Source organism: Archocentrus centrarchus, chromosome 17 (assembly GCF_007364275.1).
Source record: "Archocentrus centrarchus isolate MPI-CPG fArcCen1 chromosome 17, fArcCen1, whole genome shotgun sequence".
Classification (NCBI taxonomy): Eukaryota; Metazoa; Chordata; class Actinopteri; order Cichliformes; family Cichlidae; genus Archocentrus; species Archocentrus centrarchus.
In genome coordinates this window covers 12,581,776-12,601,068 of record NC_044362.1, presented here as the reverse complement: position 1 = coordinate 12,601,068, position 19,293 = coordinate 12,581,776, and the positions used below count along the sequence as shown (strand labels likewise).

The window sequence follows — 19,293 nt, the reverse complement described above, 5'->3', positions numbered from 1 at the left end:
TCAAAAAAAAAAAAAAAAATCATGGGTACTCTGGATAATATACAGAGTCACTGCAAACAGATCTCTTTACTGTAAAGTACACTGTAAGGTCAGAGGCACTGGGCCACCTACAGAAGCTGGAAACCCATGCCACGAAGCTCCATCAGCACAGTTTTTGTGCTGATGTTAATGTCAGAGGAAGTTTGAAGCTCTGCAGTAATTGAGAGAGCGTTGGTGACTTTTACAGTCCATGTGACCCCGCTGTGTAACTTTACGCAGTCTGCCACTTGATGGCTGAGCTGGTTTCTAAACACTCTCTCTTTGCAACAATAATCCTACTTACAGCTGATCACGGAACATCTACGAGGGAAGAAATTTCACAAACCGACTTGTTGTAACAGTGATTATTACAGCACCAAGCTCAAATTCAGCGAGCTCTTTATAACAATCCATTATTTCACAAATGTTTGTAAAGGCAGACTGCATGGGTAGGTGCTTGATTTTATGCACGTGCAGCAAAGGGACTGAAAAAAACTTTAATTTAAAGATTAAGCTGTGGCCCAATACTTCGGTCTATATAGTGTAGATATAAACAACCCTTCAGTTGTTTGCATGTTTAAATACCACAAGGAGAGAGTGAAAATTGCATTTTTTTAGGGGGGGGTGGATGGGGGGGGATCCGTGTTTCCATGTTCAGTTGGACACTTACGCTGTGCAGATGAGAATTGCATAATGAGCTAGCAGCTCTCCTTAAAGCTGCTTTGAAAAGTACTACAGAGTTTACACAGTCCACACAGTAAAACTAACTCTACAATGAAAACATTGCAATCAGTCAAAAGCATCAGATTTACAAGACAGTTGTTGACTGCAAACAACAAAAGCTTATACTGTACACTGTATACTCTGATGATATCATAATGAAAATGTCGATCATTCCTGATATACTGAATGAAAAACTATCAACTAAAAACACTATAAAACTACTCAGCATCACCACTGTCTGTTAGTTTACGGTTGTTGGGCGACACACTGGTCTGTGTGTGAGAAACAGCTAAAAAAGAAAAAAAAAAAAGTGCAGTCACAAAAGTGTTGGTCCGACAAACTGAATAATGTGGATGATTTAATCAGATCACCTGTTCACTAACTTAATACAAAAACACTGAGAACTGCTGCATGCATTAACTTGAGAGCTTACCAAATGAGCTTTAAACTGGTCTGAGCCACGGATGTGTACTGTTCACATTTCTATGTCTTTTCTGAGTTTAATTCAAAACATACACCAGACACACAAACAAACAAACAAGAAATAAAACAAACACTGAAGTAAGCCAGCCTGGGTGCTCCAAGCTACTGTACAGGCCTCACAATAGAAAGAAGAAATATGTAACAACTATAAATGTAACACCAAAGAGGCACAGCTAATATCTGCCACTCTCTTATCTATAACATGCTCAGATTTGCTCTAACACGCACACACAGACACACACAATCACACACAACAACTACGTTCATTTGCCAGATACCCCTTCGTTTTGATAAATGGCAAATGTGTGAACCGTGGGGCACAACATGTGGTTGTGGTATCGTCTTACGCAGCAACGCTCCAATGGTAACAGGGACACGACCAGCCCATCGCAACGACTAAAGGCACTTCTAATCTTTCTCACTCGTGCTTATTTATTTAATAGCCCTCTAATCAGAAGCACCGCAGTCACCTCTAGTTTAATTCTTGGGGTCCTTTACTTGCCAAGAACTGTGCAAAGTACAGTACAATGATTTGTCCTGACTGAAATCAAAATGATTAAAACTTTTCAGGTCAAGGTAGGTTTGACAGGTTTGACTGGGTTGGTCTGTCTGGGAAAATGTTACTACCTGATGTCTGAAACTGAACATTTCAGAAATAGAAAAACATTGAGTTTGTTTGAAGCTTGGGTCTTCAGATGAAATTTGATTTTGAACTAATCCTTATGACCAGCAGAGTAGGCGAGTATCTAATTTTAAAACATCATGTCGATTATTCTGTCAACAAAAAGGAACCAAAATAAGACCAAGATTTTAAAAAGTACTTTTTTCTTTTCCATTTTCTATCATTAAGGACCCTCGACTCATCTAGACCCCCGCTACAAAAATAGTTTTTCTTCTTTTTGGCATTCTTGGATTACTATATGTAAGAATGTGAAATATTTATATTTATATTTTTTCATCCAGAAAACAGAAAAAAACAAACTGTGAATCAAGTTTAAATCGACATCATGTGACGCCTTTTTTCAACTCAACATTTTCATTGAGATCATCATAATATCTGAATAACCCTGCATCTACACTGCTGTGCTTTGAACGTGACACTGAACGGAGGTGGTACAACCTTCACCTTAAGCCAAATGAACACGAACAAATGGGAGAAATTCATTGCCACGCCACTGGAAGGGAACTGAACCCAAGTCTAAAACATATACGCATACAACCATGTTGTGCATAGTAAGACCACACACACAGACACACACACCAGTGAATACTGTATATTCACTGCAAAAAGCAACAACAACCCAAATGAAGGGCTCCATGCATACTATACTGGATAATCTCTCAGACCACTGAGGTCATGCTAAATGGCAAAAAGGACCCCCCCCCCCCCATTCTTGCTACATGAAAAGACATCCTTCATTTGGCTCACATTAAGATGGATCATTTGCATCTTTAAACAGAATCTAAAAGCATAGCAAATTTTCCGTGAAGAAACACAGCAATGAAACTTTATAAAGTCACATACACAGACTGCATGTGTGTCTGAAATATACTGTACATGAATTATATTACTGCCTTTTTTTGTTTTGTTTTTTTTTTTGTACATAAATGTTCTACAGCTCTGTGAGTCAAGCTCAGGATGAAATGAACAGTCGAGCACAAGAGAGAAGAAGTACCATGAGTAAATTTGCATATAACCCCCCCCCCCCCCAAAAAACAAAAAAACAAAAAAACAAACATCTGCAAAAGGCTGCTGTACCACGGAAACAGTCTAATCTAACTAGAGATGAAGCAAATACAGTACCCAAGATACAATAATCACATAGGTCGATGCTCTGCAAGTGTCTTTAGCATACAAAAACAAGACACATAAGAGGAGCACTAACAGTGCCTGAAGTCAATGGCTACAGGTGCTACAGTATTACAGAGGATGAAGACAGACGTCTGAAACGAAGAGACGCAGGAGTATTTCCACCATTTCCATTTAACAGGAAACCTGAATCATGTGGAACTGCATTTATCAATGTACCTCTCCATCTAGTGTATTGTGATTAAAAAGTAATTCTATATTCACAATATACCAAATATGTACCATGCATTTTTATCCTGTTATACAGCATTTACTGTACTTTGTACCTCGTCAGATCAAAATGACACCCACTGAGAAAGACAGCAAAAAGCCAAAGCTGTTGGAAATGAAGATCATTTCATAAAAAATATGCCTATGTGTATGTATGTATGTATTTTTTTTAAAGCTGTAGCTTTGTCTATGTCGACAACCGTTTACTCCCTCCCTTTCTTCTGCCTCGTAACCTCAACGTGCTCCCTTATTCTAGTGACACAGGCTTGTGGTCATTCAAAGCTATTACTATGGCACTTACGCAAGCTTTTAATTGAATCAATCTGTTTTAAAACCCCTGAAACAGCAAACCCCTCCACCCTGTATCCCCCTCAGTCTCCAGTGACTACACTCACCCAGCCCATTTTTTTTTTTTCTCAGCTGCCTTTAGGTGTGAAGTGGACAGCCTGGTTTAGGCAAGCCAGTAATTTCAGCGGATGACAGCTCAGGCTTTTGTCTATGGAGAGTTTGCAGGCAGTCTGGAAATGACAGATCGGGCCTTTGTCTGTGGACATTTAGCTCGCATTAAAGGCAAAAAAACCAAAAAACAACCCCACCCTCCATTTCCCTCAAAAACAAACATGCCTCCTGTAAATTTTACCATCATCCCACCATCTGGTCTCTCCACTTTTCAGAGATCTTGGAAAAAAAATTTTTTTTTAATTGCGTGCCTTCCTTTGATTTAGTCTTTTTTTTTCCTGAATAAGTGAATTTTATTGTGAATTTCTCACTTTTTTTTCCATAACTAACACTGGACAGCATGGCCTGGCTAATGCACCACTGACTGCATCAGTCAGGCTAACTGTACAGTGCCCCGTTATCAGTAGTAGTGTGCTTATTATGAAGCCATGCTGTTAACTAGGAGTGCTCTTTGCTGGACTGAGGTTGGTGTGGGAAAGTGGCATCAGTCTCTGGCCAAAAATACATCATTTTTGTTTGTTTTTTTATTCCTGGCTATTGAGTCCGGTTTACCTGCCACAGGAGCAAGAATTGTGCAGAGTTCCTCATTTTTTCCCCAATTGTGTTTGTCTAATTTTCCCACTCTGGCGGGTGTCCTCTGCTGCTGGTGAATAATTCATCTGTGGTGCTGGTTCTGATTCTGGGAGCGGGCCAGGACTGGGTAGGCTAGATTTACATTCAGCTGGTCGTTGTGTTGGACCAACGAGACATTTTTGTAGTGCAGCACGAGGTCTTTGAGGGACGAATACAGATTGTAGGGCTCGGCGAATCCATACCCTGTGGCTGTCTTGTAGATGACGCAGTGCTTGGTGTCACCATCCACGCTAGAAAGAAGGACAGAGATCGTGTTTAGAGGTGATCTTTTTTGTCTTAAAAGTCTTTCCCAAATCCAACTGTAATTTGCTGATTTAAGTGTCTGTGGATGAAATTAACTTTAGTTGTTCCCCCTTTAAATGTTACTTATTATGTAATGCAACGTATTTGAACTCTGCCTTCTGTTTTTATGAGACTGCAGTCAGCATAAAATAAGATTCCTGTTCCCTTAAACACTTAGATTTGCTGCTCTTAGTTTCTTACCTTCAGACAGAGCTGCACTACTTTTATTTACTGTCTCGCCAATACAATTATCACATAATTCTTGACCACAGGACAAAATAAAGTTTGAGTTTTGGCCACCCTTTTTTATTACAACCATTTCAAATAAATAAAAAATGTTCTACAGAGGACAAACTTACACTACAGAGCAGGCATACGAGCCCTTCTGTGATTGGCTCTCACGGATGAGAAAGGTTCCGTCACATTTGCCTCTCAGCATTTCCTCGGCCTGGGTGCGCTTGATATCGCCCACGTACCAGGTACACTCATCATGGTGGGGTGAGCCCTCATCCTCTTCCAGTGAGTAGGAGCTGAAGACACAATGCACAAAACACTCAAGCACGAATGAAACTCTGAACAGAACAATGAGCTTAACTACTGCCTTCAGTACTGTCAGAGGTGCAGCAGCCGCCATTCACGATGGCACAAGCTGCTGAGCTGTCACACTTACTCATCAGCATCATTCTTTATGCCCAGCCATTCATTGATCTTCTTCTGCCTTGTCCCCTTCTGCGTCAACCATCTGAAAAGACAAGAAATGTAATGCCGACCTGCAGTTTATTTCTTGTGCGCAACATTTAAGGATCTCATGACTATACAGAACAAATATGTGCAAGTATAGTTTTTCCATTTTATTCATGGACAAAACGTTACTTACATCAAGTACTGGTCCCTGATCTTGCGAAGCTGCATGAGATCTGGCTTGAGGCTGTTCATCTTCTTGTCAATCTCTCTGTTATCAGAGACCTGCTGTCTCAGGTCCTGCTCCAGCTTACGCTTGCTGTCATGGATCTCCTTCACACGAGATTTCAAACGCTCTGAGTTGCTCTGGATCCTAATTTGTAAGAATTACAACATTACACCTTCAAACTATCAAAATGCTGTTCCACTTTAGCAGCTTTGTTTGCATCTGCAGCTCAGTAAAAACGAACAAACAAAAGGATTACACGTATAAACGTACTTTTGTATTTCCTTTTCGTTGCCCTCGCGCTGGAATCGCTCCAAAGATTCTTTGCTGTACCGCTCCTGAGTCTCAAACTGCTCTTCAAAGATCTTGATGGTCTCGTTGAAGGCTTCGATGGCTGTGCGTTTCATCTGCAGCTCCTGAGAGAGACATTTGATGTTTTCACACATTTCATTCAGTCTGAAGCTGCTAAATCACAACCAGATTTCTCACATGGAATAATGACAGTTCCAGCTCATCTCAAGGTTAAACTATACGTTGTTATTGATTACATATTTCTTTAGTCAACAAACACTGTGCAGTTTAGGATTCATAATACTCTGAAACACATCCCTTGTTTGTTTGTGTTTGTGCGTCAGTACGTGTGGCACTCAAACCTGTGAGGTGCGTGTGTATTCCTCATACAGAGAGTCGTACTCGCGGCTCTTCTCCTGGTATTGCTCATGATAGATCTTCAGTTGTTCTCCAACCTCCTCTATACTGTTCTCCTTCACCAGCTGAGCCGCATGTAAAACAGATGACAAAAACACCACTTACTGATGATTCAGACTAAATACATTTATAGTGTTATTCATAAGTATTTATTTTGATTTGCCAGCGGTCCACAACTTGTGATGACAGCTGATTTATTGCCATGTATTGTGGAGCATCACTCACCTGCTGGTATTTGGAGATGGGATACAGAAGCTTTGTGTCCAGCTTGGCGTTGTATTGGGCCAGTGACTCGTGGCGGTAGTGATTGATGAGCTCCACTACAGACAGGAAGGTCAGAGGCTCTGAGAAACCGTACCTCCCTTCTCTGTGATAAATCTTTATAAGCTTGTTGTTCCCCCCTTTCCTGCAAGCGGAGATGGGATCAAAATGAACATGACAGTGAATAAGATGATGTATGGTAGTACATTTTGATCGTCTGGTAGCAATAGCCTGGCTTGTTTCTACTAAATATTACTTTTCTTATTGCTGTAGTGAATCTGTAGTCAGTACTGAAGATGTTCAACAGCTAACCGGGAGTGTTGCTTTACCTGAGTGTAAGAGTGTACTCGCCCTCCAGTTTACTTGAAGCATCTCGGACCAGAAAGGTGCCGTCTGGAGTGTCTCGCATTTTCTCATTCACCTCCTCTCTGCAAATATAGCAGCATATTTAGACAGCTGCAAGAAACAATGAGATCAAGCAAGAACTGGATTTTGCATGTTACAGCACCCCCCAGTGGATCAGCTCTTATTTAACAGCAAAAAATTAACATGATTTCAATAATCAAGTATCTTCCAATAATAAATATTTGTGGACCTGTGTGTATTTAATCAGTGCTACTTAGCTACTACACAGTAAATGGTGACTTTAAGGCTGCACTTTGGCTGCCAAAGACATTTCTTTGCCTAATACATCAAACAAAATCAAAATTAAAAGTCCCTAACTTACCTGGAAATTTCTCCCCAGTACCACTCAGCATCGTTCAGCAGGCTGCTTGTATCTGTCATGGCTGATGGTGGCATTTTTGACTTCACAGGCTTTGCTGGAAGAACTGGAAACAGACACAAACACATCAGACAGACACCCAGAGATCTCCATCAACAGTATTTCATAATAATGGAATGGATCCAAGCAGTCTTAAAACAAAAGTAGCTTACCCGGAGGAGTGAGGTCTTGCTCTGTGGTTCTTTCTATCAACAGCTTCTCTACCACCAAGGTGGGGAACTCCTCATCCACTGGAAACCTGCCATTCAACAATTCCAAGATTCCCATACATAGATTTTGACTTAAAACTCTCGATTTGCTTATAGTAGCTAATTCTTTATAGTCATATCACCTTTGCATAATATGTACACACATTTGTTTCACAATAGAAAAAAAGAAAACAATTACCAAGCAGTAGAAGGACCTGTCCGGATCAGCAGAGGGCCAAAGATCATTCCCAGCGTGTGTGTGTCCAGGCCACTGCTTGCCTGAGCCTGAGTGACCTTGACCAGGTGCGTGAGGAGGTACTGCAGGGTGAGACGGTGATGGAGAGGGACGGTGGTGGAGTTCTCAAGGACCAGGCTTACCTCTCTGTCATGGCTTCCAGCTACTGCACCATCTGAAAGAGGCATAAACATCATGAATAACTGAACAATTGTGTGCAGGCTTCAGTTGTGTAACGTTATTAGAGCTGACTGAATAAAGAGAACATAAGGAGTGCATTTGATCGCACTTGGTAGTTAAAATGCATGTGGTTAGTGCGTGGCTCTGAAAACAGGACAAACATATATATCAAAAATGAAATCACAGTGTCCTTTGTGTGGAGGAGAATCAGCTGAAGCATATCTAACATGCCTCAGGGAGCTTGTCCTCCTGCCTCTATTCTCTCAACGTTGACATCAGATTGAACTCAAACAGCAGCACACAAGGCTGAGTTTAGTCCTTGTGCAATTCTTTCGCTTAAATTACAGTCACTGAAGCACTGAAAGGTGCCTTTCTGCCCACGAAAACAATGGCAGCAGCGCACAGCTCATTTGCGCGTGTGCTATTCTACAACACTGTACTGCCATTTTGTCTACACCGCATAAAATCTCCATCTTAATCAGTCACACTGCATATGTTTTGCCTGTGGCTATATTTGAGCCCATTTAAATTAAAAAAAAAAAAAAATACCCCAGTGTGAGACAATTTCACCTTTTTTTTTTTTTTTAAAGTAAAGTTGTTTAATTGATACCAGAACCAAAGACATTTAGGACAATATGGCTGCTCTTTTTGTTCACGCTTAAACCCATTAAGTGCAATACTCTGTGTGCTGCATATTTTCCAGTGAATCCTCTGGGTTTTTAGGTTCACTTTTTAAAGCTTAAGGCAACACCAGTTTCAAGGCATGCTGTCGATGTTTGAACATCAACTTGCGAAGACTTGACTGTCTCTCGAAACACCTAATTCATCATGCAGACACCAAATGTCCTAGGGTTGGTGTTGATACTGCAGCTGCATAAACTTAACTCCTTTTGAAAAGCAGCTGCAGAATGTTTAATTTGTACTGTTAACAAACTTTTATTGTTGGAGAAACTATGAGAAACAATGTGCTCAGTCAATACAAGTGGCAACTTTCAGATTTTCCACGGGAGATTTGACCCACCTGCTGACAGCTGTAGGGCCTGCTGCTGCTGCATGAGTGCAGTTTGTAGGTGAGGGTAGATACAGGCAGGGATGACAGGTGATGGAAGGTCTCTCAGGTATTGCAGGACACTCTCAGATAGGAAGCCTACATCCTTCTGAACCATGTCATTCTCTGGATGATGAATACATAACAAAAAGACCAAAAGATGCAGTTTGTTAGAAGAAATAAAAAAAAAGAAAATGCAAACTCAAACAGTTGGCAGGGAGAAGTTTAAGGAATAAAAACAGTTTGAGCAAAGAAAGTAAATTAGTTACTTTCTCACAAGAGCTTGGCAATAAATCCTGCAACTATCATGTTAATATATTCCTTCGGGGGTTTTTTCAAGCAAAAATGGAAGAAATTCTCTGGTTTCCACTTCTCAACTATGACCCTAACTCTGAACCCTGACCCCAACTCTTTTGGAGACCAAAAAAAAAAGACAAAACTTTGATTGCCAAGACTTGAGAGAAACAAAACCACCCACCCACACACACACACACACACACACACACACACGCCTAAAATAACATATTCAAATAGCACAGAGTGAGGCTCAACAGAAAAGATGACTTTACTCCTGCCAGTAAACTCGATATCTTTGTTGGTCTGACAGCACAAGCAACATCTCAGAGACTAAACAACCAATCAATTTGCCAAAAATATAACTAGCATAACAATTAATGATTAAATTTATTATTAGCTCCATTATTAATTAATAAAAGGAAACTATAATGATCGTGTAAGATTTTTGAGAAAGATCACTGAATGGGACCTGCTGAACATCCCAAATATATCCCCATTATGTTATACAAAACAGTCTGTGATGTGAACACCATTAACAATGAAAACAGTACTTGATTAATGTAAATGAAACTTACCAGAGCACAGGCTGTACACTGGGCTATCTGAACCTGAGGAGCTAGGTGTCCTATACAATGTCTTGCAGTCAAGACCTGATAAAGACAGAACAACTTAGTACAGGTTCTCAGAAGGAACAAAGAACAGAGAACACATTTAGTCAAAGCAGAAACAAGAAGCAGCGACAGAATAACCCGTAGAAAACAAATTTCACAACGTGAAATGATCATCACATTGCAGCCATGTCTAAATAAGAGGCCTCTATGTTTGTGGACTTGCACTAGATAATTTAATGCATTTGACTGTTATGAAGGACTTTGAATGTTAAACTGCATTTCCAGATATCATGCTGGAAATGAAGAAAAAAGGAAAAGATAATGCAATATTACAATAAAACATCATAATAACTTCATCTATAATGATTGGAGGAGTACATATATAAAGATATATACACCCTATCCCCTCCTTAACAGGTGGGCCAATCTGAAGGAAACTTTGCAGAAGCATCATCACATATACAGCGATTATTAAAATCTGTATGATTTAAAAAAAAACATAAATCCCAATTATTTTGATTTTCCTATACGTATATGATGTTAATTTCATCATCTCCCTGTGAGTGCTATGTTACATGTTTGTGTCATGTTCACCTGTACACAACTTAACAGTCACCAAAATTTGTATCTGCTGTGGACTTTTGTTTGAGTGAAGATGACGACAAAGCATGACCAGATAGTTTAAAGAGAACTTTTTTTTTTGCTTAATTTTTTTCTGTTTCAGTGTTGTATCAATCAACAGAGAATTATAATCAATCCACTGCAAAGAAGCTGAGCCTTCAAAGTTAAAAAGCAGTATTTAAAAGAGTGGATCAAAGAAGGGCCCACATGTTTGTAGTGCTTGAATAGTCAGGTTGTGCATTGCATAGCAGGTATTTCGATTTTGGAGAGTCAGAGATGAGTTTTTTCTCTTAAACGTGGTCATCTCAGCTTGCTTTCTCTCACTCACAGCACTGACCATCATGTTTCAGTTCATATCATTTTTTGTCAGCTTATGGACTGAGCTGGCAAAAAAATTAGGCATAATTTTGCCTTCAGTTGACCTTCTTCTAGCAACTTTTTGGACCAATAGTTGCCAGTACTGCCCTGTGAGTACAAGGTCTTGCTCTACCAAGATTTTCTGTTTTTTAAGGCTGTGATGAAAAAACTCAGAGCAAACTGAAAGTACTGTGTCTGAATACAAACTGCAGTAATGACTGAATCTTTAACTCTAATGACTACATTTGCTTCTTTCAAGGCCTACAACTAAAAAAATAAATAAATAAAAATTCCATCTTAACTTTGCATGTAGACGGCAATTCCTAGAGACAGTCCAGCCTATTGGGTGGTTGCGAAAATCACATCATGCAGTGTGTGTTTGTCGGGGAGCTACTGTAGCAAAAGCTCTATCTCCTTTAGTTTTCAGCCTTGTATGATGTAAGGCCAGTAGGCCCTTATCACTTGACCTCAGAGACATGGGGGGAATGTACGGATGCAAGAGTTCACTGATATAAATTGGTGCTTGACCATGAAGACTTCTATAAGTCAGGACCACAGTCTTAAACTGGACTCTGAAATTACGGTGTGGTGTGAGAATACTTGGAAGACTTTGTCAGAAGCCTCACAGCAGCATTCTGAACAACCTGGAGACGCTCCACAGAGTTCTTGCCAAGACAAGTAAATAAAGCGTTACAATAATCCAGACGTAAGGAAATGAATGCACGGAAAGCAATCTCAAGTTCAGAACGTGACACAATGGGACTTAACTTAGCAAGGTTCCTTAAATGATAGAAACAAGAGTGAACCAGAGATCTGACATGGATATCTAAAGAGAACGCAGAGTCAAAGGTTACCCCCAAGGTTCCTGATGGAAGATTTGCCAAGAGGACCAACGCGGCATATACATGTGGTCGCCTGCTCCACCACTGAGCTACCCGGGCGCCCGCACTAGCAACTGTTCGGTAGAACTTTGTAGCTGCTCCGTCCGCCGCTGTTTGTTTCACACAGTGAAAAACTGCGGTACAGAAGTTAAAATATGCAGACGAACTGTTAATACGAAAAAAGTATTTCTTGTCCAGTTACTCAAGTAATTGATGGAATAATTGATAGAATACTCGATTACTAAAATAATCGATAGTTGCAGCCCTAATCATTTCAACGACCTTTTAGTTTAAATTCACAGCTCAAATATTTAGTCTTCCCTCCAGACATTTTTTGTTATCGATAATAACTTGTGAAAAGTATGTCCCAATTCCAAACACATACAAATACTAAGCTAGGTATAAAATAATACTGTGCTCAGTTTAAAAAAATGAACACTACAGTTGTTCATGCAAGTAAATATGATACAACAAAGCTTAGAGTTTACTACATTTTGTGTACTGTCCCTTGCATTGTGGAAATGTTAAAAACAAATATGTTACTCAGAAAATAAAGAAAATGAATACTAATTGGCAGTTTCCTTCTCAAGTCAGTGCACGCATTCCAGTAATTCTGTATAAATTGGTATTATGTGTATATTTTTGTGTACTTATTGCAGAACCAGTATGCTAGACATTTTAAAGTACACATAACTGTGACACAGGTTAAGTGCTTCAAATAAATATTGAGCACATTAAATGTAGCTGTCTCTGCCGCTGCTTGTGTATCTAACACAGACAACGAGCACTAGCTCCTTCTCCTCCACTGTTATGATTTTACTTTTATCTTACATAAGGGTGAACTGCTCGTCTTAGACAACAATAAGCAATAAGAAGCCATGTAGCAGTTTTTTTCACAACTCTTTAACGTTCTGTACATGAAAGAATTTGTGAATTGGTGTGAATGACACAGAAAGTTAGAAGGAAGGGCGAGGAAAAAAAAAAAAAAGGCAAAACTGTGAATGGAGTCCCACTGAGCTCTATTTGTTAATAACATGGTGTGAATCAAACCCACTGTGTAGCACTCTCAGCAAGACTGCTTTGAGTTAAATCACACTGAACTTATATGTAAAAAAAAATACCAAAAAAAACCCCAATTGAATGTGAATGTGCATGAGCTTGTGCAAGCACTTGTACCTCTGTCTGACTGTGTCTGTCTGCACATGTGCAAACGCTGGCATGAAAGCAAGAAGCAGATGGTGAGAGGGAGACAGTCGCACAGAGACGGAAAGACAGCAGACGCAGCGAGAGACAACAGATGAATATCTTGGCTGGTTTGTATGAATATACCTCTCTTTTCTATGGCTTGGATGAGGCTGACGAGGGCTGGGGGAGCCGTCTCTGGTGGTGTGAACTGCTCGCTCAGGTCCGGCACAGGAACAGCTGAAACAACACCACAAGTATCAGTCACACTGCTTGCATTGACAAGGCATACTGTTAAATAGGAGCAGTTGGAGAAAAAGAGCCTGAAATATGTTAATATGTACAAAACCTATGAGGAACACAATCAGACATAAGACAGTTTTGTAGGAGTTTACACCGAGTATCTATTGCACAAGCTCAGCCATTTTGCAAATCCCCTGTGCATTTGTTCGTACAGAATTAAATAAAAACCAAATTAAGAAGCAAACTTGTTTAATACTGTTTGAGTTTATTTATTGTTGGAGAGTAGATGGTCAGGAGGGTATGTCAAGCTTGATTTCTAAAAATGAAATCGGGTCTTCTAGATTTTGCGTAGTCTACCCTGCTTTGCCAGCTGAAGTTGAATTGTTCGGTCTTATGGTTGAGAGAGGCTGTTATTTTTTCCATTTTTTACATGTGAAAACCAATTCTTATAATTAAAAATTGACAGAAATGTCAAAGCTTGAGACACACTGTACTCTTCAAGTCTGAATGATAAAAATAAATCTAGATTTACTAACTGTACTAAAGGAAGAAAAGGGGTTTTATGGAGGACTGAAAGTAAAAATGGTAAAAAAAAAAAAAAAAAGGACCGCGGATGGCAAGAAGAAGAAGACAAAAAAAAACCCCCAAAAAACCCCAACTTTACCTACTTTACAATTCCCCACAGACTAAATCAAACATCTTTTCAGTTGGAGCAAAAGAGGAACGGAGAAAGCTAGGAGGGGGAAAAAAAAAAAAAAAAAAAAGAGATCCCATTTCTCTCCCTCCCCCTCTTTTTTTTCCCCCTTTCCTTTTCTCCCCTCATTTTCTCTCCTCCCCTCCACTCCGTCCTGCTCAGTGTTTCGCCTTAGCTCTTTGCGTGAGTGGAGCACAATAAAGGATTTAATCAAAACTCCTGAACAAGCAAAAGCCCTGTGGCAGTGTGCCAGGCTCAGCCCAGCTAGAACAGGCAGGCAGTGCCTCTTATTTGCCCCCAGAACAGGGCTGTGAGCCCGGTCCTCCCTCCCCCCCCTTTGTTTTAAGGAGGGGCGGGGGGGGGGGCTGAGAGCAGGGAGGGCCTGGCCTGGCCGGGGCTTGGCAATAGGCTCCTGTTCCTGGCACGGCTCGGCTAAACCACTGCTGATTATTAATTTGGGGAGTTCAGACAAGAAACGCCGCGTCAGCACATTCCTCCCTCTCTCCCTCCTAGATGTCTCTCAGTCTCTCTCATTTGCTCTCCTGGATTCTTCCTCTTGGTAGATTTTTTTTCCCCTCTACTCCTTTTTCTTTTAACCCCCTTTAGGCCTCTTAATTTAAGTTTTTATTTGACTTTTCTCTGTTTTTTTCGTTGTCAGTGGCCCTTCTTTTCTCTGTCTCTCACTCTGCCACCATGTTGGAAACTCTGCCTGCCTCCAGCTCTCTTGCAGGCACAGATACGTGTTAGCCATTTTGCATTGCAGGCTTGTCCCCCTTTTTCTTCTGGCGTGCAGTCGAGTTTTAGATCCGCACAAGTGGAAAAAAAACTAAGTCACGTGTAATGAAACTACCTTTCTATCCACAAAGCTGACAATGTGAAGGTCAGAACAGTGTTGGAAATCCTGTATTTGTTTGTTTGCACTGACTCACTCGCTCAGTCCGAGCTAAGCGGAATACAGGCAAAAGTAGGCTGACGAGAGCAAAGCTATGTGAAGCAAAATATTTGCTTGATATCTTCTCGATCAGTGTACTTATGTAACACGTAGCTGGCTGTGCTGCATTCTCCCTCTCAGAGCTCTGTGTCAGAAGTTGAAACTTCTCCAAGTGTACAGATACAGCATGAATTCCCAGGTCGAATTAAACCTCTGGAATTTCCTCACTTTAGCCTTAACACTCATGCATAACAGTTCATGCTGGTTTCACGTTAATGTCTTCTTGAAGAGTACTGAAGTTTGCGTGTGGCTTTCATGTACAACAGCAACAACAATATGTGATAAGCTTTAATTTCTTTCTTTAACAAAAATAATAATTTTACAATACCAAAACCAAAATGACCGTGTTTTTGAAGCATACAGTATGAATAAAACATAAGTATGCAACAGTAATTTCAGCTTTTATGTGCATCAGAGAACCCAATTCATTTACTTTTAGCTGAGATTAATGAATCCCTTAAACACTATATGGACAAAAATACTGGGCCACCTACATATTACACCTCCAGGAGCGGCTCAGCCACGGAAACCCACACCATGAAGCTCCCAGTGCATAGTTTTTTGTGCAGAGGTTAATGCCAGAGGAGGTTTGGAGCTCACTAGTGACTCTTCTGCACTATGTACCTCAGCACTCAGCAACCATACCTAGCATCGATGTCAAACCGGAAGTGGAAAAAGTTGGATTGGTGCATCTTTGCTTATTAATTTCCATAAAGTAAAATTATTGGTTTCCATTATCCATCAAAATACTAACTCTGCCTATCTGAGTTTGCCAACATCAGTAAACACCAGACCCCAAATGAACAATTCCCTTTTGGTATCTAAGCCCAACTTAAATGTTTCCATTCCTTCAAAAGGTTTGATTGCCCTCCAATTAAATGTTTGAGGCCAAACTGAAAACAAGTTTGGGATATACTCTTGCACACATTTTGAACCATGTCAGTGATACCATGAATGCGTATATTACATGCAGTGGTGACAGGGCCAGTTGGCGTCTGGCTCACAGATGGTGGGTAACACTGTGTAAGTTGCTGGTCGGGTTTCACTGCTATACGTCTTCACTGCACTCCAACTATGCTGACAGGCAATGCATCATGATTGGGAACACCATCCACTCCTCTGTCACAACATATTTCAAAGTTACACGTGTACTAGTGAGCCCCTGCAAACATGACAAATGCAGGTGATCTCTTCACAGTACCCAGTCTGGTTTTACAGACCTCCAGGCATTACTGGAAAGAAACACTAATGACAATAAAGATACTGTAAGCATAGGCTGTTTATATTGTATGAAACATGTCCCAAACACAGACAGAATGAAAGATGAACACAGCCAACTTGACACCACCCACTGACTTTGAATGACACATTTTGAAGCTTCAACATTAGGACCACACTGGCTATTTGGAGCCAGAAGTTACCATATTTAGATAAGAGAATGGAGTCCTAAGTTATCAACTAACGCCAGCTAGATTTGTTAGCAAGCCACTTATAAACTGTACAGGTGCAATGCAAAGGCATAGATACAGTGCCTTGCGAAAGTATTAGGCCCCCTTGAACTTTTCAACCTTTTGCCACATTTCAGGCTTCAAACATAAAGATATAAAATTTTTATTTTTTTTGAAGAATCAACAACAAGTGGGACACAATCGTGAAGTGGAATGAAATTTATTGGATGTGTCAAACTTTTTTAACAAATAAAAAACTGAAAAGTGGGCCGTGCAATATTATTCGGCCCCTTTACTTTCAGTGCAGCAAACTCACTCCAGAAGTTCAGTGAGGATCTCTGAATGATCCAATGTTGTCCCAAATGACTGATGATGATAAACAGAAACCACCTGTGTGTAATCAAGTCTGTATAAATGCACCTGCTCTGTGATAGTCTCAGGGTTCTGTTCAAAGCACAGAGAGCATCATGAAGACTAAGGAACACACTAGGCAGGTCCGAGATACTGTTGTGGAGAAGTTCAAAGCCGGATTTGGATACAAAAAGATTTCCCAAGCTTTAAACATCTCAAGGAGCACTGTGCAAGCAATCATATTGAAATGGAAGGAGTATCAGACCACTGCAAATCTACCAAGACCCGGCCGTCCCGCTAAACTTTCATCTCAAACAAGGAGAAGACTGATCAGAGATGCAGCCAAGAGGCCCATGATCACTCTGGATAAACTGCAGAGATCTACAGCTGAGGTGGGAGAGTCTGTCCATAGGACAACAATCAGTCGTACACTGCACAAATCTGGCCTTTATGGAAGAGTGGCAAGAAGAAAGCCATTTCTCAAAGATATCCATAAAAAGTCTCGTTTAAAGTTTGCCACAAGCCACCTGGGAGACACACCAAACGTGTGGAAGAAGGTGCTCTGGTCAGATGAAACCAAAATCAAACTGTTTGGCCACAATGCAAAATGATATGTTTGGCGTAAAAGCAACACAGCTCATCACCCTGAACACACTATCCCCACTGTCAAACATGGTGGTGGCAGCATCATGGTTTGGGCCTGCTTTTCGTCAACAGGGACAGGGAAGACGGTCAAAATTGATGGGAAGATGGATGGGGCCAAATACAGGACCATTCTGGAAGAAAACCTGTTGGAGTCTGCAAGAGACCTGAGACTGGGACGGAGATTTATCTTCCAACAAGACAATGATCCAAAACATAAAGCCAAATCTACAATGGAATGGTTCACAAATAAACGTATCCAGGTGTTGGAATGGCCAAGTCAAAGTCCAGACCTGAATCCAATCAAGAATCTGTGGAAAGAGCTGAAGACTGCTGTTCACAAACGCTCTCCATCCAACCTCACTGAGCTCGAGCTGTTTTGCAAGGAAGAATGGGCAAGAATTTCAGTCTCTCGATGTGCAAAACTGATAGAGACATACCCCAAGCGACTTGCAGCTGTAATTGCAGCAAAAGGTGGCGCTACAAAGTATAATGCAAGGGAGCCGAATAATATTGCACGCCCCACTTTTCAGTTTTTTATTTGTTAAAAAAGTTTGACACATCCAATAAATTTCATCCCACTTCACGATTGTGTCCCACTTGTTGTTGATTGTTCACAAAAAATAAAAATTTTATATCTTTATGTTTGAAGCCTAAAATGTGGCAAAACGTTGAAAAGTTCAAGGGGGCCGAATACTTTCGGAAGGTACTGTAGCACTGCACAATTAATCAAATTTTAATCTCAAGCACAGTTTTGGCTTCCCACAATTAAATAAGCATGGTCGTGCAGTATTTAAAATACATGCTCCTCAAAGTGCTCGCTAAACCAGGGCCTGATTATCTTCCTGCATATGCCAATCACAGGTGTTCCCTGCACAGCGCAGCTTGACATTTCATGGATGTAGTCTGAACAAGTAAAACTACATAAAGATAGATACGAGAAAATACAAATGTCTGGCACGGCAGAAGGTGAAGAGCTTGTCCCTCGAAGCAGATCATCATCCAGTGTTTGGGAAAACTTCGGATTTAGCACTAGTAATTTTAATGGACAAAACTGTATGCAAAGAGTGCTGTGGGTCTGCAGATTAGAAATACAAATTCATTTACTGCTATATGAAAAAACTGCTAGAATGGACTATAAATGCACAAGAATTTAAAATTCGTTTCTCAATCAACTTTCACCCACAGTTCATGGGGAGAGTACTTTTCTTTTTCCTCTTCCTTTTCCCCCCAAACTTTGATATTTTTGATTTTTCACACATGTTCAGTTACTTTTTCAGTCATTTAAAAATGTGTGCACACTATCCCAGTTTAAACGACTTTAGTATCTCTTTGTGATCTTACCCCTCAACAAAGTTGACCAACACTTGGTACAAAAATAAGGGAAGCCCCAGCATTAAATTCATAAATTAACATCTTTCATTCAGCTAATATGATTAATGTTTCTAAACGCTGCTCCCCCAAAAAAGTAAATTGTGAATGCATTTTTAAAATCATGTAGAAACAAACAGGGTGGTATTATTTTACTCTTTCCTGCAGTTACCAACTTTATCTGCCAATAACACAATTTCACACCTAAATGAATTCTCATGTACTGCTCTGGCATCAAAGACATGCTCCAGAAAATAAAATTTTCTACTGCTGCAGAATACCACAATGATCGGCAAAGAAAAGAAAGTACAGCTGGTTCCTATATCTGCACAGGGTGGCCTTGGCGTACCCTGTAACCCGTGTCCCCCTCCCTTTTCAGCCTCTCCATAACTTTCCCATTGTCTTTTTCTACTGTCTAAACCCCCTCCCACCCTTCTCCATGGGTTCTTTGAAAGTGTTTTCCTGGTAAGGCGCAGGGAAAGTGAGGAGGGGAGGCCTCTCCTTTGAGAGAACTGGCTTCGTGAACATGGTTTATAGCCGCCCAGAGACACTATCAGATGTGTATGTGGAGGGTGGGGGAGTGGAAGAGGGAGAAGAACAAGGGAGGAGTTTGCA

The 19,293-nt window shown here is 40.5% G+C and overlaps 1 protein-coding gene across 2 annotated transcripts in view; it reads right to left on the bottom strand.

Annotated features, from left to right (window-relative positions):
• The window catches only part of pik3r2 (phosphoinositide-3-kinase, regulatory subunit 2 (beta)), a 33,853-nt gene continuing 14,560 nt past the window's right edge, over positions 1-19,293 (bottom strand). For both annotated transcript variants that reach the window (XM_030751406.1, XM_030751407.1), the window contains exons 3-16: positions 13,086-13,178; positions 9,862-9,936; positions 8,963-9,115; positions 7,726-7,936; positions 7,491-7,576; positions 7,282-7,384; positions 6,884-6,982; positions 6,519-6,699; positions 6,239-6,358; positions 5,859-6,001; positions 5,556-5,732; positions 5,349-5,420; positions 5,038-5,208; positions 1-4,626 (exon numbers count right to left, since the gene is read on the bottom strand). In XM_030751406.1, coding sequence (XP_030607266.1) covers positions 4,419-4,626; positions 5,038-5,208; positions 5,349-5,420; positions 5,556-5,732; positions 5,859-6,001; positions 6,239-6,358; positions 6,519-6,699; positions 6,884-6,982; positions 7,282-7,384; positions 7,491-7,576; positions 7,726-7,936; positions 8,963-9,115; positions 9,862-9,936; positions 13,086-13,178 — 1,892 coding nt within the window. In that variant the 3' untranslated portion in view covers positions 1-4,418. The remainder of the gene's footprint in view (positions 4,627-5,037; positions 5,209-5,348; positions 5,421-5,555; positions 5,733-5,858; positions 6,002-6,238; positions 6,359-6,518; positions 6,700-6,883; positions 6,983-7,281; positions 7,385-7,490; positions 7,577-7,725; positions 7,937-8,962; positions 9,116-9,861; positions 9,937-13,085; positions 13,179-19,293) is intronic.